Source organism: Populus trichocarpa, chromosome 16, assembly GCF_000002775.5.
Source record: "Populus trichocarpa isolate Nisqually-1 chromosome 16, P.trichocarpa_v4.1, whole genome shotgun sequence".
NCBI classification, from domain to species: domain Eukaryota; kingdom Viridiplantae; phylum Streptophyta; class Magnoliopsida; order Malpighiales; family Salicaceae; genus Populus; species Populus trichocarpa.
The window spans coordinates 6,300,177-6,324,723 of record NC_037300.2 but is presented as its reverse complement, the minus strand read 5'-3'; the positions used below and the strand labels follow the sequence as shown (position 1 = coordinate 6,324,723).

The following is a 24,547-nucleotide window of genomic DNA, read 5'->3' as shown; positions in this document are numbered from 1 at the left end:
TTTTAAATTATTGTATGAAAACCATGCTTCTATCAAATTCAGCGCACGGTATCTTTTACCTGTTTATTTTTATATTTTAAAAATATTTTTTAAAAAAATAATTTTATTTTTATTTTTTTATTTTCAATTAATTATTTTTATATTTTCAGATTATTTTAATATATTTTTAAATAAAAAATATTTTAAAAATCAATCGTAATTATTATCTCTGACACCTCCTTGACCTCTGGTGGCTTATAATGACCTGTCATGTATGTTTCAACGTAGGATTAAGATAGAGCACGACCAGTTCTAGCCGGGCTGGTGTCACCCTGTAATTAGTGATGACCTGTCATGTATGTTTCAACGTAGGATTAAGATAGAGCACGACCAGTTCTAGCCGGGCTGGTGTCAACGTAGGATTATTTATGAACATTATGAACGAAATATGTTACAAAATATTTTGTAATTTTGATTCCAAAATATGATTCCAAGTTAATTTCTAATATAAACATTATGAACGAAATAAAAAAATTTAAAAGTTAATGAGTTCATTTAACGAAATAAAATAAAAATTTTATGAACGAATAAATGGTAAAAAAATGCTAACTGGAGTCTAGAAATTTAAAAATAGATGTTCATTAAAATATTTGATCTCACTTATAATAGGAGGTGCTATTTTAATTTTTTTATTTAATTATATAATAATAAAAATTATTTTTTATAAAAAAGTAAAAATTTAAATTCTATAGAAAAAATTTAATTTTTAATTTAAATTCTCCTTTTTACTATTAATATTTTTTTTAACAAAAAATATATCTTGCATTTTTTATTACATAGAAACTATCAGCAATTAAAATCAATATCCAAAAATATTTTAAACTGTGTATCTCTTTAATCAAAATCTTTTTCATTAATGAGTTCCTTTTGTTTTACAATTTTTTATATTAGAAGTACCTTTTTTAAACAAAAATTTATTATAATATTAAAAGAAAATTTTAATTAAAAGATAAATTGATAATTTTGATGTGAATATATTGAAAAAATATAATAATAATATACTTGATAAAAAAAATTAAAATAATATGTATTTCATCTATATGTAGAAAACCATGCATATTAGGTTTATATATAATTTTTTGAACAACAATTGGTAATATTACCATAAAAGATGCTATTATTATTTGAAAATAATGGAATAATTGTATAATTACTTAAACATCATTTCAGTAAAATTATTTAAAATTAATTACTACAAAAAACAAGAAAAAAATAATGAGAAAAAAAATGAAAGGCCAAGCATGTATAGGATGGAAGAATGGGCATGCATGCCTAGCCCATATGATAACCATGTGCACCTGGTTTTTATTTTTATAAAGGATGGATAACATATTATCATCCCTAATTTGTTTTTAAATAGGTAAATGATTCATTGCCTGTAATTGTCTGTAATAGCAAGCGACATATCATCTGCTTTCTTTCTTTTTTATTACTAGAGGTAGTTCGTGTGATTAAAAAAATAAAAAAACCAGGATCCAAGTTTTCTGGACTCAAAAAACACAAATTCTAATCATTTTCACTCAAAACATAAATAAAATATCTTGAACCTCTGTAAGCTCATTTCTAACAATAAAACAAATCCTAATTGGTATAAAAACTCAAAATCAAATAAATTTTTTTAAAAAAGAACTTTCTTAGTTTTAATCTATTTTTTTCCACATCATTAAAGATGGTAATTATCTCCATTGAGTTCCTCTACCAAAGCTGAATTCATAGACACTAGAATAAAATTTATTGGTGGCTAGAATCTAGCCACCCAAAAACTTTTTTTCTCCTTAAAAGTTTTTATGCTTTTTCTTTTTCTCTCTCAAGATTCAGAAACTGAAATGTAAAATAAATAAAGTCTGAGACCTAATAAAAAAACCCAAAACACATGGGATCAAATGTAAAAATTAAAAAAAATGAGGGACTGGAGCGTAGATTGATATGCATCGTGACATTAAACATAGGAAAAATGCTATCATCTTTTGTCAATGTCGGTTTTGGTCTTGTTCTTTTAAATTTGTTTTTATAATTACTAAAAATTCTCTCATGTAAAATTCAGTTGTTATTTAATTCTCAAACAATCTTTGACATCTTCGAACTTTGATAATTAACTATAAACTAAAAGAGGAGGGGGTTTTACTATGCCCCTCCTCACAAAGCAATATTTACTGGAATAGTACTTTGCATTGTTTTTTTTTTCTTTGTTTTTTTTAATTAATATTTTTTATGTTTAATTTTTTTTTAATATTAGATTTTTTTTCTATTTAGTTATCGCACTCTCATGACACGGATCTCAGGTTTGACGGGTTAACATGGTTTGACAGGTTGACTTAGTTGACTCAGATTTGTTTTCTTATTCTTAATTAGTTTTTTTCTTTCAGTTTCATCATTTAATATTGATTTAATTGAGAATTAAATTTTATAATTTTTTTTTTTTACTTTTCATTAGATTATTCTGATCTCATGGCACAAGAATAACGGTTAACGGATTAACCCGAGTTAACTCAGGTTATTTTTTGTGTCTTTTATTTAATTAATTTTTTTCTTAATTTTATTATTCAACATTGGGTTGGTTGGGAATTGAGCTTCATAATCTATTTTGATTTGCTTTTTATGAGAATATATTGGTCTTAAAATCAAGGTCACGAGTTTTAGCATTTTAACCCTAGTTAAACCAGGTCGTTTTTTTTTATTTTCTTTCTAAGAGTTTATATTGGTCTCATTACCTGGGTCACGAGTCATTCAACATTGGAATTGTTTTTTATTGGGTTGTCCATGTCTCATAACCTGGGTAGCGGGTTAACCTAATTGACTCATTTTTTTGCTTTTTTTAATTGATTTTTCTTCAATTCCATCAATTAATATTGTTTTTAATTGGGAATTAGGCTTCATAATTTATTTTTGTTTGTTTTTCATTAAGTTATCATGGTCTCATGACTCAGTAATAGTGCTTAACAGTTAACTCGGGTTAACTTGGCTTATTTTTTGTTATTTGTTTAACTAAGATTTTTATAAATTTTATCGTTCAACATTAGGTCTGACAGAGACGATTGAGAATCGAGCTTTATAATTTATTTTGACTTTTTCTCTATGGGGTTATTTCAGTTTCAAGACTAAAGTTGCGGATTTGACAAGTTAACCCGAGTTAAATCAGATTATTTTTGTTTTCTATAAGGTTATCTTAGTCTAATGACCCGGGTCATGGGTTTGGTGAATTGACTCAGGTTGTTTTTTATGTTCTTTTTTATATTGATTCTTTTTTAATCTCATTCTTCAATATTGGGTTGGTTAGGGATTGAAATTTATAATTTATTTTGATTTGCTTTTCATGGGGTTATCTCGGTCTTATGACCCGGGTTGGAAGTTTGACACGTTAACCTGTGTCGTTTTTTAATTGATTTTTTTTTAATTTCATCATTAAATGTTGAGTTGATTGAGAATTAGGCTTAAAATTTATTTTGATTTTTTTCTATAAGGTTATCATAGTCTCATAACACGGGTCATGAATTTGACACGTTAACCTGGGTTGTTCAAGGTCAATCCAATATGTTGTTATTTTAATATTAAAAAAAGATATCGTCTTGAAATTTTGTTTAATCAAAATTTATTTTTATAGGTTGTATGGGTTGTTTTTAGACCAGTAAAGTCAACCGGGTTACATCGGATAAACCCTCACACGATTTAATTTTTTTTCCGCTAGGAAACAAAAACATTAGCACCATTTGAATATTTTTTTTACGTTCAAGAAATATTTGACTTGACCCCAGCGTAACGCGGATTAATCATCTAGTATGCAATCTAAAAAGAATGAAAAAGATTTAGGACAAGTACAACAAAACTTTAGATAAATAAAATGAAAGGAAATGAAACTATATGACCGCAATGAAATTAATATAAAAATTGAGAGATTGAGGAAGGAAACTTGTGCAATGAATAATGTTATGAGTGATGAAATGTGAGAGAAAAAATAGTGTTTTACACAATAAAACACTATCCTATCTTAAGTTTCTTTTAATAATTTAATAAAAAGGAATAGGATGTGAATGATATTTCCCTCATTCCTTTCAGTTTTGTCTCTAAAATATAAATGCTTATAGCCTATAGTTTTTATCTAGTAGAAAATGAAGCAAATAATGAAAAAAAACAAGAAAAAGACCTAAATAAAATCGACAGGGAAGAGCTATTTCAATCATAGTTATTAAATATAGCATGGCGAGTTGATTCGATTGGTTTAGAGATTTAGAGATTGACTCGATAACAACTTCAAAAATCAAGTAGAATGTGTAGTTTTCAACTTGACTTTAAGAAGTTGGAGGAGAATGGTGAGGTCAAAAGAATACAAATTAGATTAAAAAATAAATAAAGAAATAAAAAAGAAGTTATAAGAAAAACTGAAAGAAAAATTGTAAATTTCAATTAACAAAAAGAAAGAGATAAATTATAGAATTATTGTGAATAAATTATGTATATGGACTTGAGTATCATTTTAAGTTGCTAGATCATCTATTTATAATTTTACAAAGATTGAGTTTTATATAAACTATAAATCTTAAACCTATACAAACTATCCATGACAAAAAAGAATTTTATAATCTAAATCCTAGTGCAATTCATACTTCTTATTGTGTACATTCTCATAGCGATTATGGATGCTATAATTATAATTATACTATAACATTCACCAATTTAGTTTATAAGGACTTCTTTTCTCAATAAACTTGATCATCAATTGATAACATGAATCTTGATTTTCTTGGTGGATGGTTAATTTCAACTTTCCATTCTGACTTGTTAAAAAATGCAAAGTGAACAATTGTTGTTCTTGATTAAAAACACATGAGAGTTTGTTTTTAGTATAAACAAAAACTAGTACTTAGAAGAATTTGTTTTTCTGACACCAAACTGATAAAAAAAATGCATATAAATCATTTAAAAATATTATCATGACTAAAACATTATAATAAGTTTTGATCCATTCATAAATTGATTTAAAAATTCTTATTACCCAGAAAAAAAACCATCTTAAAGACTTATATATTTGTTTATCTAACCATCACATATTATTATATAAACTAAAAGAGGTGAATATTTTTTTTTAGTACAAACACTATTTATTAAGACACAAAACAATATGGATTGTATTCTTTCCATATAATCACAATCTTTAAAAGTTAGATTTAGTCCCTTTAGTTTTTGCAAAAGTTCAATTTGGTAATGTTTTTGTTTTTATATTTTTTTTCCTGTAATTTTAGGTGTTTACATTTTTATTCTAAAACTTCATTTTTCTCATGTTTAAGTCCTTCAATGTTGAGAGAGAAGCGAGAAAATTGTTAGAAACAGAGATGAGAGAGAAATATTTTAGTTGACCATATTCCAGCAACAAAAAAAAAATCAATCTTGGTATTAATGAATTCTTTTTAAATATGAGAGTTCAATAGAGGTGGTTTTACCTTTTAACCATGTTTGAAAAAAAATAGATTAGGGTCTATAATTTTTTTATTTAGTTTGGTTTTTAGTTTTTAGACTAAATTAAAGGTTGTTTTGGAGTTGAAATGAGGTTGTGAAGATTCCTTTCATGTTTTTTTAGGGGGTTTTTCAGGTGAAAACAAGTCAAAATTTATGATTTAGAGGTCTTAAAACTCAAACCCTGATTTTCCAATCTCTTATGGTGATTGGAATATGTTCTAATTAACGAAACGTTGTTTTCCCACATTAATTATGTGTTGTCCATTCTATTTTTAAAAAAACACATAATCCACTCATTACAAAAAAAATAATAATAATAACAAGTGCGCCTAAGCCTTATTCTTTTTAGACTAGGTGCACAAGTTTGGTCTACCAAACCCAATAACACCTAGCCTGACCTTATAAGCGTGGACATACCTGGTCATCATTTGGAGTCTAAGCACAAATGAGCTTTATTAACTTGGTCTTTAATTTTTTTATATATATTAAAATACTATTCTCTTTACATAAACAATCACAATCATCCTATGATTTCATTTTTTAAAATAAAATTAGAGCTTTATTTTACGAATAATTATATATGAATCTAATATGTAAAGTTTTTTTTTAAAAGAAAATGCACTTGAATATTCAATGAGAATAAAATATATATTTGGTTGTTTTTTTATTATAAATCTTTATATAGTTTTCATGAATTAATTATTTGTTTTTTTTTAAATTTTATTTTCAAATTTGATAAGTTTTTATTTTTTTTAAAAAAATACACTTAAAAAAAGATATGTTTTTGTCAAAGTAAGAAAATTAAATGAATAAGGAAAAGAGGATTTTGACTCAAGAAATACGTTGTTTTTTCTCTTGAATTTAAAATATTAAAATTCTTGCAAATATTTATTATAATTACCTTAATTTTTTATTAAAAAAATCATATTATTATTAAAGAAAACATGTTTCATCAAAATAAGAAAAAAACTCATAAATAAAAAATATGAGAATCCGAGGGATCAGCTACGTGTCCTATTAAAGATGGAAAATCCGACAGAAAGGACAAATTCTTTGTGGACTTTGCCACGTTTTCAGGACTCACAGGTCCATCAAAATCAGCCGTCTGTATTGGCCCCAACTACGTCACGCGCGCGCGTTGATCATTGAACCTTTTTACTGGTTCGTATCAAATCGGACGTCCGTCACATTACTTTCGAGGCGGAATCATTGAAGGGAAAAAAAAAAGGAAAAAGAAAAGCAATTAACCCAAAACTGGCATCACGACTATGGTGGTCGAAAAGGTCGATTACTAAAATTTAAGCAAAAATAAAAAATAAAAAACAAAAAAACTTTCCGACTACGATAGCATTTATCCACCTTTTCCTTTTTATTTCAAAGTTCTACGACATCAAAAGGGTATGTTAATTTTATGGGAAATATTTTTTATGTATTCTTTTTCTAGAAATTAAAATTATTTTCTTCAATGTATTAAAATATTTTTTATAAAATAAATATCATCAATTCTTAGTGCCAAGAAAAATATTTTTTCCTACTTCATCATGAGGTTTAAGTATTTTCCTCCTGATTGAATTTTTTTTTATTGATTTACTTTTTAGTATTTGTCTCACATTAAAAAATAAATGAAAATATTTTCTGCCAAAACATGATTATTTTAATATTGCTACATAAACATTATTAACTTCACTATTAATTCTTAGTCAATTTCTTTAATTTACTTTTTAATAATATTTTTTTATTAAAAAAATTAATTTGACATTTATTTTTCTTTTTTGATAAATATTTAAATATTAACTAAGGATGTTTTGAATATAATATAAGGTTTTATTGAATTTTCAAAGTCTTCGATGATTCTTATAATCTTATTGATATCTCAGAAGAATTATTGTATTTTATTCTAAAATTTTAGTTTATTGAAAGGCATCCCTACCTTAAACAATATAAATAAATTTTTTTTTTGTTAATTGTAAATTTGATTGAGGATAATTACGTAATTTACTATTAAAATAATAATAATTTCCTATTAAAAAGTTGTTGCCTCGTTGGAACCGCCGCACATTTTGGGCGGCGCATGCAACAGATTATGGTTGTAAAAAATAGTCATCCGTCATTTCAGATTATTCCTTATCGTCTTCTTTTTCATTATAGGGGGCACATGCACTCCAAATTTGGCCAGTATATCACTAGTGACCTTTTTTTTCTTTCCTTCATTTCACTCTCCAACCCCTGTAAATGCACCATGATTCTTTTTTTTTTTTTTGTTATTTCAAATTCAGACATTTGAGTTTTGATTGCTATTTTTAGTAAGTTTTTCTCTTGTTGAAGTTTTGTTTGTTTTTAATTTAACCATTGGTATATATAAGGTATTTCAATTCGATCTTTTTACTTTTAATTTTTTAATTTTTTGCCTTTGTTCTTTTATCAAAGTTTTTATGGCTTGCAATTTGATCCTTCAAATAAAGTTTATGATTTTTGTATTTTGTTTTTTCAAATAATAGTTAATTCAATTTGGTCCATTTTCTTTTGGTTTCTTATTGTTTTCTTTGGTCCTTTTGTCAAAAATTTCATAGTTTTCAATTCTATCCTTTAAATCAAGTTCATGGTTTTTATTTTTTCAATGATAATGATAATGATAATGATAATAATAATAATAATAATAATAGCAACAATAATAATTGTAATAATAATCATGGTAATATTAATAATAATGATGATACTAATAATGATGATGATGATAATAATAATTATAAAAATAGTGATGAAAATAATAATATTATTGATGATAACAACAACAACAACATTAAGTAATTAAATTAGTAATGATAATAATGATGATGATAATAATATTTTTAATGATAGTTGTGACAATAATAATAATAGTGGTGGTGGTGGTGGTGGTAATAGTAGTAATATTAAAAAGATGATGATGATGATGATGATAATAATAATAATAGTTGTTGTAGTGTTGTTGTAGTAACAATGCTCTGCTACTACTATTATCACAAATAATAATAATAATAATAATAATATTAATAAGAGAGAGAAGAAGAAGAAGAAGAAGAATATTGATGATAATAACAATAGTAATAATAATTATTGTGATGATAATAATAATGACAATAGTAGTAGTAGTAATAATAATAATAATAATTATAATGATTATAGTATTAGTTGTTAAAATAATAATAATAATATTAATAATAATGTGATATTATTACTAATAATGATAATATTAGCAGTAATTATAATAATGATGATAATAATAGCAGCAATAGCAGCAGAAATAATAATAGTTATCATAATAATAATAGTAATAGTGAAGATATTATTTATTAATAATAGTAGTTATAGTGATCTTGATCTTTATTTTTTTAATTGTTATTTTTTTAATTTTTTTTCGTATGATTAGAATTTTTTTCTTTAATTTTATCCTTTAATATTTTTTTTTAGAATTGAACTTTGTAATTTTTCTAGATTGGATGTTTCAAGTATAATGATCTGGGTTACGAGTTTAAAAAAATTAACATATTTTTTTTAAAAAAATTTATAATTTTTATTTTATTTTTAATCAAGTTATTCCAGCCATATAATTTACATCACAAATTTCATATAATATCCTGCATTAATTTGGCTCTGATGGGCTTTTACATATATATTTTTTTACTCGTTTTCAGAATCTAGATATTATATTTTATTCAAAAAATTATTTAGCCCGCGACACATCACGGCCCAAGGCTAATATACACTGTTACTTAAGCAAATCAATAGAATTACAGCTCAAAATAGTCCTATCATGATATATATATATATATATATATATATATATATATATATATAATCGAATGATGATGGAACGATGACTGTGGGCTCTCTAAAGAATAAAAAAATAAAAAAATATTTGGACGGGATGTACCTGTGCCGTACTCAGAAAAGCACGAAACTTGCCACTTGAGAAGGTAGTTTCAATGATCCACATATACATATTCCTCTAATAGGGACTCCACGAGATATCTCATTTTTATTAGGGGAAGGTCGTTTCTGCCACCATATGTATAACCACCACATGCAACAAAGAACCTTCAACTTCTTCTTCTTTTCTACAAACAGAGGACTTTAGCTCAAAACTAGTTAGTTGATTTTAGTTTGGGCGGTAGAAATTAATATTGGAATGGATTTCGACCTTGATGAATTGCTGAGTTCTGGTGTTGGTAGTTATAATTTTGAATGGTTGTTGACGTTTCTAAAGGGTATGATAAAGCCACTGGCTGCTACAGCAGTGGTGCTCGTGGCGGTGATCCTGTCCTATATGCAAAACCTTGGTTTGGGGGGAGAGATGGTGTACTCCATCGTTAGAGCCTTTCTTCAGCTATCTGTTATTGGGTTTGTTTTGCAGTTCATTTTCAGTCAGGACCACGCTGTATGGATCATCCTTGCTTACATTTTCATGGTTTGTATTAATTTATTTTTATTTCTTTTCTTGATTAACATTTTTAACTTGCAAGTTTTGTATATGTTAGCTTGGTAAGAAAGTTCAACCATGAAGGAAATAGCCAAAGGGTTGTGTGAATTCCTCGTTTCTGTTTTAATATTTATTTATTTTTTACTCCTTTTCTCATTAACGAACAGAGCTTAATTCAGTTTGAATATATTTTTTCTGCATCAATTGATTATTTGTATGTCTCGGATTTGTTTTGATTTCTTTTTGAGCGGCCTTTCCATAATACAGCGGACATGTGATTTTATCTCATACAGAAGAACATAGAGAGAGAGAAGAAAAGAGGAATTATTGGAGACAAAAACATGGAATTTCTAAGCCATATTTGTTAAGCCTTGATTTTTCTCTCAACGAACAATCCTCGCCACATACCTAGAATTGTCTGCATGCTGACAGCAACAGAGCACAGGCTTTCTGCTTTCTTATTTACTCTGTTTAATGTTGGTTTTCAACTCTACCGTCGATAAACTTGGCTGCCTGCACTTCACAACTTGCAAGTGTCAAGAAAATCTTGATCTGTAATGGGCTTTTTATCCCTGAAAATCCCAACAAGCCGTCTCAATCTCGTGATTCTTTTTTCTAGATTATAATTATAGGAGTTTGGCAACTGATGCAAGACTTCAACTAGGCTTCTCTCTCAAATTATTTTTCCTAGTTCTTGACATTATTATTGACCCCCCTGCAGGTCTCTGTCGCTGGATATACAGCAGGACAACGTGCCAAACATGTTCCTAGAGGAAAATTGGTGGCTGGTGCTTCTATCCTTGCTGGTACTGCAGTGACAATGTTCCTGCTCGTTATATTGAACGTTTTCCCCTTCACTCCACGGTACATCATTCCCGTTGCAGGCATGATGGTTGGAAATGCAATGACAGTTACTGGAGTTACAATGAAAAGACTCCGCGATGATATCAAAGTCCAAATGAACCTGGTATGTTAAAGACAACTCATTACCAAGACTTCACCATGTTAGGACCTATTTGTTTAGAGGAGATGCAGGGGACTCGGTCTTCGTGTTAGGATTGCACGCACGGGTTCTTATATGCAAGATGGATACAACCTCTGACCCAAAAAGCCTTAGAGTTAGGGGTTGAGAGTCAATCTTGGATAAAAATACCTCAATTTCTCCATTCATTTTCGTTGTAGGATGTTTACAACTTTTATGTGAACCCAACATGTCATTTATTGCTAAGAGTAACTAGTCCAATTCTGATTCATTTTTGTTGTTTGTTAACAATTTCCATGGCTTATTCGAATTGGGTGGTTTCTGTGGCAGGTAGAGACAGCATTGGCACTTGGAGCAACTCCACGTCAAGCCACACTTCAACAAGTGAAAAGGGCTCTTGTTATTGCGCTTTCTCCTGTACTGGACAATGCCAAAACTGTGGGTCTCATTTCACTTCCTGGAGCAATGACTGGGCTTATCATGGGAGGGGCTTCTCCACTAGAAGCTATTCAATTGCAAATTGTGGTGATGAACATGCTCATTGGTGCATCAACTGTTAGTAGCATTATGTCCACTTATCTTTGTTGGCCTGCTTTCTTCACCAAAGCTTATCAATTAGAAACCAAGGTATTCTCTACTGATTGAGGTTTATTGATACTGTTGCAAACACCCTACCGCATATGTAACACTTGAAATGGCAAGGGAGCAGTATCAATATCTGAAAAATCTACTATGTGATAGTTTCTGATTGTACAATGCGTAATGCGCAAATGAAATGATAACACAGTGCATGCTTGTGGTGCGCACTTGAAGCGTTATTGCATTATATGGGTATGGGATCGCATGATTTGAATTACACCACAGCTTCTAGCCTACAGTTTTATCTGAAATCATTAGTTAGCAATGGAAATGCCAAGAAAGTGAAGAACACCAATAATCATTTACCCTTAGTTGAATTGTTTGCTAGGATTATATCTATAGCTCTATATTTATTTTTAATCGTTTGGCCGTGTCATGACTGAGGTGTTATGAAGCAAGCATGAGGTTGGCTGGTTAATGGTGATGCTAGTTTTCTCCATCCTTTCCTCATCTTTTCCCACCCTAAAAACCAACACGATCACCTATAAGATGTACCTGCATGAGGGGAGGGGGACCTGGCTAAATCTACTTAGAGCAAAGTGATAAAGAGCAACTTGTGCAAGTAGGCCAACCAGCCATGTGTGATTAGAGAATTAGCCTGGACCGGTTCAGCCTGCCTAGTCTCGGATTCACCATAATACTGAACCATTCGCGCTTTTCAAGCATCCCCATTGAGAATCAAAGAGATTTCCATTGGTGTTTTTCCGAGTCCAGGGTGATTGACAGAACCTGTACTATAATCCTGGTAAAATCTCATTTTGTATCCAAATCAAGCAAAATTGTCCGTCAAAGGACGCGATTTATAATTCTCATTGCCAGCAGATCAGAAGTCAGAACACAAAAAAGAAAGAAGGAAAACACAACGGAGAAAAGCTGTCGATGGGTTATATGTTTATTACATGCTGTATATCTTATACTCTTATATGGAGGAATACATATAACTCGCAAGCTAACCAGGCAGTGTGCCTGTGAAGATGGTTAGAATGCATATTCTCAATATTGCCATGGCAGTGTCATACATTGTTAAGGTTAAATTTAGGAGGGGTCAAATTAGCTGGATGCCCAGTGGTGCCTGAGATGAAATCCCTGTTATTAGCTGTAATCGCGGTGATCCCCGTGGGGGCATGTGGGCTTCCTGAAAGTGTTGAGCTTGATCGATCGGACGACGGAGGATACACAATACATTTGCCGAAACGACCACCAAATGGGCCCTGATAGTAAATATTCCCCGGAGGATCATAGGAGCAAACAAATAGGTGACCTTCATTATTATTGCATAAAGCATGGGTGCAGCCTACACTCTGAGTCGTATTCCATACAATCTGTGTATAATGCCCACAGACACTGTTGTTGAGGCACTCATTTGTTAGTGGATCGTAATTCTGCACTTCATCACCCCAATATTTGACTACCTTGGAAGCATTCCAGTGATCTCTTAGACCCCAAAACAAGTTCTCCCCAAAAGGGCTATTGGGAGAGTGTTCCAGATTCTTGCAGTCATCAAGGCGCGTGTTGGCCCACCGGCGAGCATATCTAGCCAGCATTCTGTTCCAGGACAAGGACGTTAAGTTGTGCATTGCCCTGATCTTGTTGTGAGCAGCAAGGAATTCGGTAGGCCTTGACAATGGTCTTCGTCCGATTGAATCCCTCAAGTCGGATAACCTGGTAGAGTCAGCATGGTCAGGAAGGGATAAAAGGAGAATGGTTGCAAGAGTTGCAAATCCCCACATTGGTCCTGCGTGATGTTGTGTTGTATACCTCAGAATTATGAGAAGAGGAAGTTAGAAATATGGATTCAAGCAGGGCGATGGGCTAAATTCCCTCCCAGCAATGCGAGAGCAGCTGCAGGAGAGGGAAAGAATGGGTGTCTAAATTAGCTGCTTGCAGCTCTCTCCTGCCATCAATTCCATAATTAGGCATTGTCTGTGTAAACCACTCGATTTTTATCTTGGAGTGTGTGATTTTCAGAATAGCAAATTGACTGTTTCCGAATCTGATTTTGACCATTTCCTGCTTAACCTCTGCCATGAAGTTCGAAGTAACTAGACTGGTTAAATATAGTACTACCATTTTAATGTTGTCAAAATATCATCCGATTTTACACGCCGACTCAAACATGCACCACCACCGGAAAACTAATACAACCGTGATCATATTTTCATGCCTTCGTTCTGTGATACAATTCGATTTCCACATATAACAAGCTTTTACCGGAAAACTAATACAACCGTGATCGTATTCTTTCATCTTGTGCTGTAAGCTTTTACCACATATTACAAGCTACAAGACTTTCATTAAATTAAACTCTCAGTGTAATTGAAATGTCATCGTTTTAAGGTGTTTTTGTGTAAGAAATACGCCACGTGGCACATCTCTCAAACAAACATATTTTTAATGTGGTTGTCCATGATCAATTGAGGCCACAACAAAGGTAGGGGAGCTAACGTGTGGTATTATGGGCAAGATAATTTTCAAAAATATTTTTTAAAAAATATATTAAAATATTTGTTATTCATTTGTTTTTTGTTTTTGACATTGATGTTGAAAATAATCAAATAACAAAACATTAATATTATGTTTTTCCATGTAAAATATATCTAAAATCAGAAATTATCGCATTTTTAAAAATTATCTTCATTAATAATACATGTGAGAAGTGTGATAAAAATAATAAATAAATAAAAAAGGGAAGGAGAAAACTACAAACATGACCTCTAATTATAGGGAATTTTCTTATGGTGTCTCTAAAGAATTTTATTTATCTCAATTAGGTCCCTAAATCTTAGAAGATTTTAATGTAGTCCTCCTATCCATGTCTTCCAGCCATCGAGAATTTTTGTATAGTTTGAAAAGCCGACTGAGATTAATACCCAACTCTGTCATAATCAATGGACTAATTTACCACTCCTTTTTGTTGAATAAAACGAGAGAGAGAGAGAGAGAGAGTTTCTGCCGCGCCCTCATGGCTCATACCACTAGCACAGCATGTCGAAAGTGCCCTTCAGCTGACGTAAGAGAGGAGAGAGATGGCTCTCGTGATCCATGCTGCGCACCTCAGCGTAATCTAGACACCGCCCCCCGTACAGTATAGCGCAGCACGAAGCGGTCAGCTCACGCAAACGAACCAAAGTATTCTTATTTTTCATTTCTACCAGAAGCTAAAAAAACCGCCATGACTAATTACTCTCACAAACTCATACCATCTTCTAAAAACCCTGTGGATATTTAGAAGTGCGTTCCTCTCCTGAATCAATCAATTTATAACTCAATCGAATATCAAAAGCCATGTCGATTTGTTGCCATCTTCAGATTTCTAGGGTTTCTTCAGCTACTTTTCTTGTCTCTTTGATTTTCCTCATCTACTTTCCAGGTACGAAAAGAAGAAAAATCCCATCTTGTCAATCTGGAGTCTTACATTAAGATTGATTGGTGTGTGTTTGGTGACAGGAATTGTATTACCCGCTGTCGTAACATTGGATTCGATGAAAATATACCGAACACACGAGTGGTTAAATGTTGAACCAACAATATATTTCAGCTGTAAAGGAGAGAACCGAACAGCATTGCCTGATGTTAAACAAGTTAATGTCTCGTATACTTTTAAAGGCGAAGAATCATGGCAGGTATGGTTTGCATTTTTCTTTTTTTAAGTTTTTAATTAATTATTATTATTATCTTATTCTTTGTGTGTGTTTGTGTTGTTTGTAGCCTTTGACAGAGTTTACGAGCTTGAAATGCAAGAGATGTGGATTTTATGAGAAGGATGACTTCAAGTCTGATGATGTTTTTGATGAGTGGGAGTTTTGTCCGTCGGATTTTGCGGGTTCCGATGGGAAAAATGAGCGAATTATTCACGGGGAATTTGATGCTACGTTTTTGTGTCCACAATGTGTGCCATTAGCAGCTGGTGAGTGTTGTTGGTATTTCTTAGTTCAAAACCTGTAACTATATTTTGTACATAATGTTTCAAGATGTTGTTAGCTTCTAGCCTACGATGGATAACTGGTTTCTTTACTGGAATGTTGAAGTTTGGAGTTTGAGTGTCTGTATATATAGAGCTAAAGGATGCCATTTTGCATCAAAGGTTAAAAAAATATTTGGAATGCTATTTTGTGAGGTCATTGAATTGTGTTTGTATGTGCATCTGTCAAAAAGAAAAAGAATGTGAGTAATTTGGAGATGTGTCGCTTCGATGGATGACTAGGAAATGTTGCTTTTGAAAATTAACAAACTTAGTGATGTTGGGGAAGGTGTAACTCTGGTTTGGCTCCGTGGTTGATGACCAACTCGTTATATTTTCAGATGTTTAGATGCTACTATACCTGTATGATATACTTTTAGCAAGTGGGAGTGTGAATTATGCCATCAATAGGTAAATGAACTTTTAGTCAGAAACAAGGTGGGGTGGGGGCTTAGATAATCAAGGGACTTTGATTCCTGTTTGGCTGTACAACAAGAGTCTTGAGGTGGGATTTTTGCTGTCGGAAGAGTGATCGTGTACTTGTTTCAGCTTGCATGTTGCTGCTTCACTAATTCTGCTTTTGTAGTCATCTCAGACTTTTAGATGCTGTTGGTACTTCAATAATACTTTATAGCTTGTTTGTGTGTGAATTTTCCAACTAATTATTAAGGTGACCAACCTTGCCGGCTACTGTAAAAACAAGGGACCTGCCTTGTGCGTGTTATGTTAGTTTTCTGTGTTATATGATCATGTATTTTCTGCGTATCTATGTTTCAAGTGTTTTTTAATAGCTTCTTGCCTATGATAGTTTAGTGGAAAGTGGTTTGAATTGTTTCTTATAGCAAAGTAATTATGGAGGTGAAGATGTTATGCATCAAAGAATATTGCTTTAATGGATGGCTAGGAAGTAAGAAGTGCTATTTTAGATAATTTAGGAACTTAAGCAGCTGTAGGGAAGGTGCAACTCTGGTTTGGCTGGACCACTTTGATTGTTGATGCTATGCGAACTCATGATTTTTTCAGATATTTAGATTGTACAGATAAATTTATGATACTTATGGCAAGTTGGTGTGTGAATTCTTCTGCTGATTGAATAGGTAATTGAACTAATGAAAAAAGAGGAGGAAGGTTTGCACGTTGCTGCAACAATAACATTGCATTCATGTTCATTTCAGCCTTCTAGATGCTACTGGTACTTCAATAACACTTCTTAGCTTGTTGGCCTGTGACTAAAAGTTTTTAAGGTTATCCAACCTTCAGGGTATTCTTTTGATAGGGTAAACAAGGGACATGCCTTGCGGATGTTTTATTAATCCATCTGTGTGTGATCTGCATGTCCCTCTGCTTGTTGATGTTTCAGTGCAAACAGCTCTTTGTTCAAAAGTATACTCATGAGTCTGTTTTCCATTTGTCAATAGATTCCAACTCTGCCTCAAAGCCCCACAAAAAAGGGAACGAAACGCATCTTGCTGTGGTCATATTGATCAGTGCTCTGGTTTCAACTGTGTTTGTTCTTGGAGTAGTAGCAGCATACAAGTACTGGCAAAAGAAGAAGAGGGAGCAAGATCAAGCTCGGTTTCTGAAGCTGTTTGAAGATGGGGATGATATAGAGGATGAATTGGGGCTTGGCACTGTACTATGATAAATTTTATTAGCTTGACCATCATCTGTATAGCACACTGATCATACATAATAATTTACTCCGTCAAAAGAAAGAAGTTTACTCTTAACTTCCTCTTTCTCTGTGATTGTTGACGTGTTGACATTAACACTTGCGATGCACATGTAATTTAGGTCTTAATGACGGTCAAGAAGACAAGATTAATTGTCTTAATTCCCAACCTAGAAGAGTTTTTTTTATTTTTTTTATTCCCCTAATGAGACTATTCAAACAAGTAGATTAGGGATGGATGACAGTACTCACCACAGGTCGTCAGACAACAATACAACATACCCATTGTGCAAATCCAACCGAACCCATTGTGCAAATCAAACCGAAGTTACCAAAACCGGTTTGTGAAGAATGAAGAATTGCTCGGGCTGCATTCCTGGTCAAGGATAATGAACAGAAACATCTGTGGCAGATCAAAAGGAAGTTTAATCCAGATCTTCATGCTTACACCGGATGAATTTTTCTGGGTTTTGCAGCAGCATTGATCCATGCTGCTGAGTGGTAATTATTTGTTCAGGAGAAGGTTCCGTTGAACCCTGCCTCTCTGATACAAGTAAAGATCACTATTATTAACCATTGCTTTAATACAAAAGAAACTCTAAACTGATGATAGTAGCAGAAGCTGGAGAATCTTTATTCACCAGAAGCTGCTAAATGTTTGAGTCAAGCAAGGCAAGTAACCGAAGAAACCTTCACAGATGCTGCCCATCTCATCCTGGCTGTAGCTATATGCATATCTGGGCTCATGCTTGTCATCGTAATTGGTATCTTCCTTCCTCTCATCAAACCAGGACTCGTAGCCAGACCAATTATCATAATACGAAAACTGGGTTTCTTCACTTTCATAATGGCCAGAATATGTCTCTCTGTTCTTCACCTTGAAAGCATTCTTCTCTGCTGTGCAATCCACTGCCATTCCCGTTGTCATCATCCCAACAATCACCAAAGGTGAATCAAGATTCGTATTCACTTCCCCAATTCCTCCCATTGTTGCATGGCAGCTGCCCTTCTTCCTAAGGGTTCATTGCATCCTCTTCACTATATGGTGAGGAATTGAAATCGTGGAAGGAATCACCCTGGTAAGGAAAACCAGAGGATAGCATATGGCTTCTAACAATGGAGGGAAATCATCATATACTCCAGGAATATCATAACTGTCAAAAAACGAAGTGGGACAATCTTCTGCGATGAATGCTTGTGGTTCTTGCATATGATAATTAGATAGAATTCAACCAGCAACACTTTCTCCGGACTTGGTCTTACTGAATCACCTGCAATTAGTCCTCTCTATAAATGGTTTCTTCTTTTTCCTGTTGATTCCTGTATCCTAGAGGTGGGGTTTCAGGGAAAGAAAGCTGGTTGTTTGGGCAGCGGGCACCAGCCTTTTAGGGGATTGCCCTGTCCAGCACCGCCCTTGTATCGATGAGATTCATTCTATAGCAATCTCTGCGTTCCTTTCACCAACCTTGAGACCCCTTTTGAACCGAACCAATACCAGACAAAAAATAAAATTAGAAAAGCAACATAAACATTGGCGTCTTTAAACTAGTGTTGTCAACTAGAGCAGTTTCTGTTCTAACATTAAATTTCTATTGAAATTCACCACAGTTCTAGAGGAATTCTATTATGGGGCCTGAATTTGTTTCATTTTTATTTATTTTGAGAAATTCTAATTTCCAAAATTCACAGATCTTTAGGAGGCATGCAATCTAGAACAAGCTTCCCATTTAACACTTGTTTGTCAAGGAAAAGAACATCGATCAAATAACATCACCAGTTCGAGAATTTTGTTTGAGCATTCCTCGAAAGCATGGATATGCATTTTCGGTACAAAACGAAAGCATGGATATGCATTCCTCGAAAACAATGAAAAAAGAAGGCGTGGATAATCAGGTCGAATTTCTGAGCATTCATGATAACTGAATATTCATTCACGCCCAACCACTAGCTTTATGATTGTAGGAGAGTAACCAGACACCATAGAGATAGGAGGGAAATTCATCTTCCAAAGCTATCTGATCTCATGACCAATCTACTACAATTAATTCTGGTCCTTGAGATCATTTATTCAGACACACCACAGCAAATGTTGCCAAAAAGGGGCTCCATAGATATTTTGCACGGAAAGTGAAAGGAAGCCATGCTTTTCCCTTGATGATCTTGCCAGTATCTAATATACTAGTGGTATCATACTGCTGCACTGTTGAATGTACATGCATTGAACTCCAGCTTTCAACTTTCTTCAAACCCTTTTCCTTGTGGCATAATAGGATAATAGCCCAAATCCTGTTGAGAAGTCAATATTTCATCGGATCACCCAAGAAAAGCTCTCATACCTTTCTGATCAGTTACAATGAACAAAGTAAAAAAGGAATAAGATAAGGGTTTAAATGACCTTGTGCAGTATAAGCAGGGCAAGTTGGATCAACTTAACTGCTCAAATTCTCAAGGAGCGATTGAAGTTATCTAATTCCTTGGAATGAGAACCATAGATTGCCTTGATAGTTTCTCTACAGCTACTGCAAACAAAATTAGAGAACAAGGAAGAGAAAAAGATGAGTCTTGCGTTTTGTCCAACAATGATGTACGTTGTAAAAACTGTGAAAGCAAACGTCAATGTCAGAAGGGTTTGTGAAGATCTCTTCAGGAGAGGCAAAAGCAGGCCCTTGGCCAGCTTGCAGCAAGCACCACAACACTCCATGCAACGCCACAATGGCTCTTTCGTACTGGCAACAAAGCCTGCAGTGGGCGTTGCCCCGGGACCTTTTGCATTCTTCAACTTTCCTTTCTGGGGTGACCGTTGCGCTGCAAAGATAGCGGTGTTGAAGTAAGATGAGTGACATGGCTGGTGACATTTTCAGTTGAGAATTAGATGGATTCTTAGGAGCTTTAAGAGCTCGGGTTTTGACAGTAAATGACTTTAGAACTCCACGACGAATTTGCAGTTCAATACAAAATAGCTTGTAGATCCACAAAATTATTCGACATCGATTTCAGGAAAAGAAAAACACAATGATTTGAAATTTTCATGCTTTCACTACTCAAATTTTGTTGGTTTACAGCCGTTGCCGACAACGCAGAACCCAACCCCACGTCATGCTTGAAATTCCAAGTTGGTTGGAACCTGATACGCAAATTCTTTTCTCCACCATAGAATTTGCCGAAACAAAGAACAATCCGCTCCATGCATGCTAAAGTTCAGTCATGCTGCCATTTTCCTTGATGTGCGGGGATACATGACAATAGGTCATCCAGATTGTCGGTTCTAAATCCAGAAAAACAAAAAACAAAACGAATTTGAAACATATCAATCCATACCACAGGGTTCAAAATAGGCCTAAATCCAAATCAAAAGATTCAAATTACAAATCTCTACTTATCATATAAAATGCTTATGATCATCTAAAATAGAACAAACTTAAGGTCTGGGCGATGATAGGAAAGTGCAAGCAGGCGCACTAATTCCATTGCATTGCATTTCAACGTGACACATCACTATCTCTTGGTGAGCGGTTGTTATCCTCATAATCATCATCAACAGGACTTCTATCATCTCTTGGACTAGGGCTGCGGCTGCGGCCATTAGTCTGAGGAGGACTTCTATACCTCTCACCTCGAGGGCTTCTGCTTCGTCCCCTGGGGCTGCCACTGTACTCTCTATCCTGTTCATCATCCATTTTCCGAGATTTAGGAGAAGGACGTGGGCTGCCTTCATCAGGTGTTGGGCTACGCTTCCTTGCCTTGGTATTCTTTGGCTCGGGGCTCAATGACCTGTTCTCATTCTCAGCACTTCGCTCCCTCTTTGGTGGTGATCTTGATCGGCTGACAAACAAACAGAAGATGCAGTTACCACACTATACAATAAATTGCATAAAAACCCATTATGAAAGTCGCACTGTGATATGAGAATATTGCATCATCATATATACTTTCAAAGAAAATCATAAACCTGTAGCTTCGGCCTCGGCTGTAACTTGGGCTACGGCTTCTGCCACGGTGAGGAGAGGGTGATCTATCTGGTGATCGAGAGTAACTCCTCCCACGCTTACTGGATAGAGTACACAATAAAAAAGGAGTAACAATGAGCATCAGTAGGAAATTCTTAGAAAAGAAATGAAAGCAGAAGAGGAAGTGAAGATTACGTGAGTTTCTTGGGGCTATTCTTGCAGTTTCTCTCTATATGACCTCTTTCCCCACAACGGTAACACTTGTTCTTCCAGTCTCCAGCTTTGCAATCTCGAGCCCAGTGACCATCAATGCCACAGTTGAAGCAGCGTCCAGATCCTGGAGGAGGACCTCTGCCCAAGTATTCTCGAGAACCACGAGGTACCTATACAAACTCCCAAGTAACATGAAACAACATTTAAATTGGTAAATGAGCAATAATAGCCTTCAAAATTATATCAATTGAGATCTTATCATGCTTTTAACAGGAGCCATATGAGAAATCAATAGCAATCAACCCACTCAATCTTCTTCAAGAGATAGAATCAAGTCCAAAAAATAAGGATCAAGAACCTTCATGAATGAAAAAAAAAAAGGATGAAATGAATCAGATGCTTTTTGGAAAATCAAACTTTGGAAGGCCACAAAACTAACAAGAATAAAGTAGTTTGTTATCTAACAAAATCTTAAATTAGCTTTGATTTGGATTAGGATTTGGACTTGGTCCCATCTTCAAACAACCAATTAGCTTCCAGTTAACCCCATAAAACAAAAGACAAAGCAGACTTAGTTACTAATTTACAATTGTAATTATACTATTTGAAAGCATTAACTAGAAAGAACTTACCCCCTTTGCAAATTCCACGATGATACGACTTCCATCAAAATCCTTACCATCTAAGTAATGCCTTGCATCGTCAGCATCTCTGGGATCACTAAATTCCTGTTTAAAAAAGGTGAGAAAAAACCAGCAAAACAAACCATATGTGTATCATAGAACATATAAAGCATTTCTCATCAGGGAAAAAATAAAAAAACATATGTGCTCAACCAAAGCTCTAAAAAATTACATTCAGTGAAAATCATGAGAAGAATGAGAAAGACTTACAACAAATGCATAGTCACGCTTCATATCCACATCTCGTACTCTGCGAAATGGTTGCCACAAACAGTAAGGCCATCATTACTTAAGTACTGCAAGTGTATGATACTTCACCCCTCATAGACGAACTAAACACCAGTTTGAGATTGTTGCCAATTCCATAAAAACACGCAATAACATAATAGAAAGAATCGCCAAAGTCTCCTATAACTCGGCAAGAATTTCCACCAATTCCATCATGGCAACCCCCTCACCATAGACCTCCAGGTTAGGCAATAGGCCAGAAACCTTCAACAAGATCATTCAAGTTAAAAAAAGGACACCTAGGGCCACCCACACAGATAACACAAATCAACGAGCAAAACAAGCTGTTGAAGACCTAAATGTTTCCTAAGTATTCACAGGGGCAAACCGCATTTTCTCTATCAATCAATGGCAGTTAAGCAAAGGAAACGAACAGATATACTGTTACTTTACTGCAGGGAATACATCAATGGTGTTAAATTCATGTTGCAGCATCATTCAGCAGAAACTTGAAAGCCCAGGAATAAATTGCACAAAATACATTTGGACGAGTTCTCAATAGCTAGCTATAAACCAAAAAACCCACAGTGCACAATCCACGGGTGTGTTTGTGAAAGAGGTGACCCTAATTACAACTTAGAAATAAGAGAGATTACCGCCCATATTTGCTGAAAAGATGTTCCAGATCCCGTGATCGTGTCCTAGCAGCCAGGTGGCCAACATAGAGGCGCGTACTCGCATATCGGTCATCATAACGTGGCATTTTCAAACTGCAACAAACAAAACAAGTCCTTAATACCTAGAAACCCACTAAAATGGAAAGTCTATTCTCTTGAGCTCCACAGAAATCAAACAAACAAATTAATTGGCCAGAAACTTCACAAGAGATCAAATCTTTCAATTATAGTTGGCTTTATAGCAGCACATCATTTATTTATGTAAGAACATCAAGGTAAGAAGAAATCAGAACTATAAAGGCAACCAAATTGAAAAAAGATTAAATCTTTACCACAACAAAATCTGGATTCAAAAAATTGCAACATTTTCACATGGATTAATCACTTATTAAATAAAACAAACTCCAAATTGAATTGAAACTGCAATGAAAAAGACTTAAATAAACCCTACTTTCTAATAAAATCAATTATATTAAGCAATTCGTACCTTGAAAACCCTAACTTTTTGAGAGAGAGAGAGAGAGAGGTGGCTGGTTTAGATTTTATATAAAAGCTAAGCAAACCGACGGGGATTCCTTTGTTTTTATCTCTTTGATGATGACTGAAAAAGGTAAGAGGACTTGATTTGGACGGACAGCATATGTTGATGTTAATCCAAGGGCTAGGAATTCAAGACGAAAATTCTTTCACCCACAACTGGCAAATTGATTGGATTTGTGGGCCGAGATCCACATCTTCGAGGCCCATTAGTTCCAAATTCATTGCTAGGCTTTTAGTTTTTTTTTTTAATATACAACAATATATGATAACAATTATTTTTTAAAATATTTTTTATTTAGAAATTTATTAAAATAATTTATTATTATTTTTTAAAAATTATTTTTAATATTAGCACATCAAAATAATTTAAAAAACATAAAAAATAAATAAAAATTTTATTTTATTAATAACATCATTTAAAATGTAATTCCAAACGTTGTGGGTGGATTCAAATATCTAAACACTCTTTTTGTCGAGGATAAATTGAGATATATGTGTTAAAAACGAATTAATATGCATTGAAAACATGTCTCTTAAGGGGATGGGGATGTATGGATATAGCGGGGATTGAGATTATAATACTTTTTTGAGAATGGATGCACATATTTATTAATTTATATTTTATGATTTCTATGGTATTGTATGTTATTGTGTTAAGTTCTGGTAATTGAAATTAATGTTGTGGGTGGCAATTACATCATCAATAACTTATATTATAGGTTTCTTTTCCCTTGTTCTTGATAATAAAAGTTGATGGTGATCATTGAATGTTTGTTTGGGATGGGAGGGAGAGGACAACGTTCAACATGATTGAATAGTCATTAGATTTGTTACTTAAGAGGACAGACATTGTTCTAATTTATTCTTATTAATTATCAATAAGTTTTTAATATTTTAATTCATACTTTTGAGTGTAAGTTTTGAGCAGGGATGATCATTTTCGGTTCGGTTCAGTTTTTATAAAAAAAAATAACTAAACTGAAATTTATTTTTTTAAAAAAAAACCGAAACCGGTTCAAACCGACCGGTTTCGGTTTTTTTTGGACAAAAACCGGT

The 24,547-nt window shown here is 33.2% G+C and overlaps 4 protein-coding genes across 5 annotated transcripts; 2 read left to right on the top strand and 2 right to left on the bottom strand.

Annotated features, from left to right (window-relative positions):
* Positions 1–9,460: 9,460 nt before the first annotated feature.
* Positions 9,461–11,757, top strand: LOC7465281 (protein ALUMINUM SENSITIVE 3). Its single transcript, XM_002323405.3, has 3 exons — positions 9,461–9,937; positions 10,671–10,916; positions 11,262–11,757. The coding sequence occupies exons 1-3, from the start codon at positions 9,659–9,661 to the stop codon at positions 11,574–11,576; spliced, it is 840 nt and encodes a 279-aa protein (XP_002323441.1). The 5' UTR covers positions 9,461–9,658; the 3' UTR covers positions 11,577–11,757.
* A 678-nt stretch (positions 11,758–12,435) lies between these two features.
* On the bottom strand, positions 12,436–13,495 carry LOC7467592 (pathogenesis-related protein PRB1-3). The gene has a single exon (XM_002322803.4). The coding sequence runs from the start codon at positions 13,298–13,300 to the stop codon at positions 12,584–12,586; it is 717 nt and encodes a 238-aa protein (XP_002322839.3). The 5' UTR covers positions 13,301–13,495; the 3' UTR covers positions 12,436–12,583.
* Positions 13,496–14,510: 1,015 nt separating this feature from the next.
* On the top strand, positions 14,511–17,261 carry LOC7467591 (uncharacterized). The gene is made up of 4 exons (XM_002323404.4): positions 14,511–14,940; positions 15,018–15,193; positions 15,279–15,477; positions 16,950–17,261. The coding sequence occupies exons 1-4, from the start codon at positions 14,856–14,858 to the stop codon at positions 17,171–17,173; spliced, it is 684 nt and encodes a 227-aa protein (XP_002323440.1). The 5' UTR covers positions 14,511–14,855; the 3' UTR covers positions 17,174–17,261.
* A 3,220-nt stretch (positions 17,262–20,481) lies between these two features.
* On the bottom strand, positions 20,482–23,587 carry LOC7467590 (serine/arginine-rich splicing factor RS2Z33). 2 transcript variants are annotated; one of them, XM_002322801.4, is made up of 7 exons: positions 23,439–23,587; positions 22,931–23,044; positions 22,257–22,296; positions 21,996–22,091; positions 21,346–21,533; positions 21,153–21,251; positions 20,482–21,025 (listed from the first exon to the last, which is right to left on the bottom strand). In XM_002322801.4, exons 2-7 carry the CDS (start codon positions 23,035–23,037, stop codon positions 20,683–20,685), a joined length of 873 nt encoding a protein of 290 aa, XP_002322837.2. In that variant the 5' UTR covers positions 23,038–23,044; positions 23,439–23,587; the 3' UTR covers positions 20,482–20,682. The 2 variants fall into 2 exon arrangements, with proteins under 2 accessions (XP_002322837.2, XP_024443410.1); XM_024587642.2 differs by having other exon boundaries at positions 22,257–22,538; positions 23,439–23,473.
* Positions 23,588–24,547: the final 960 nt, after the last annotated feature.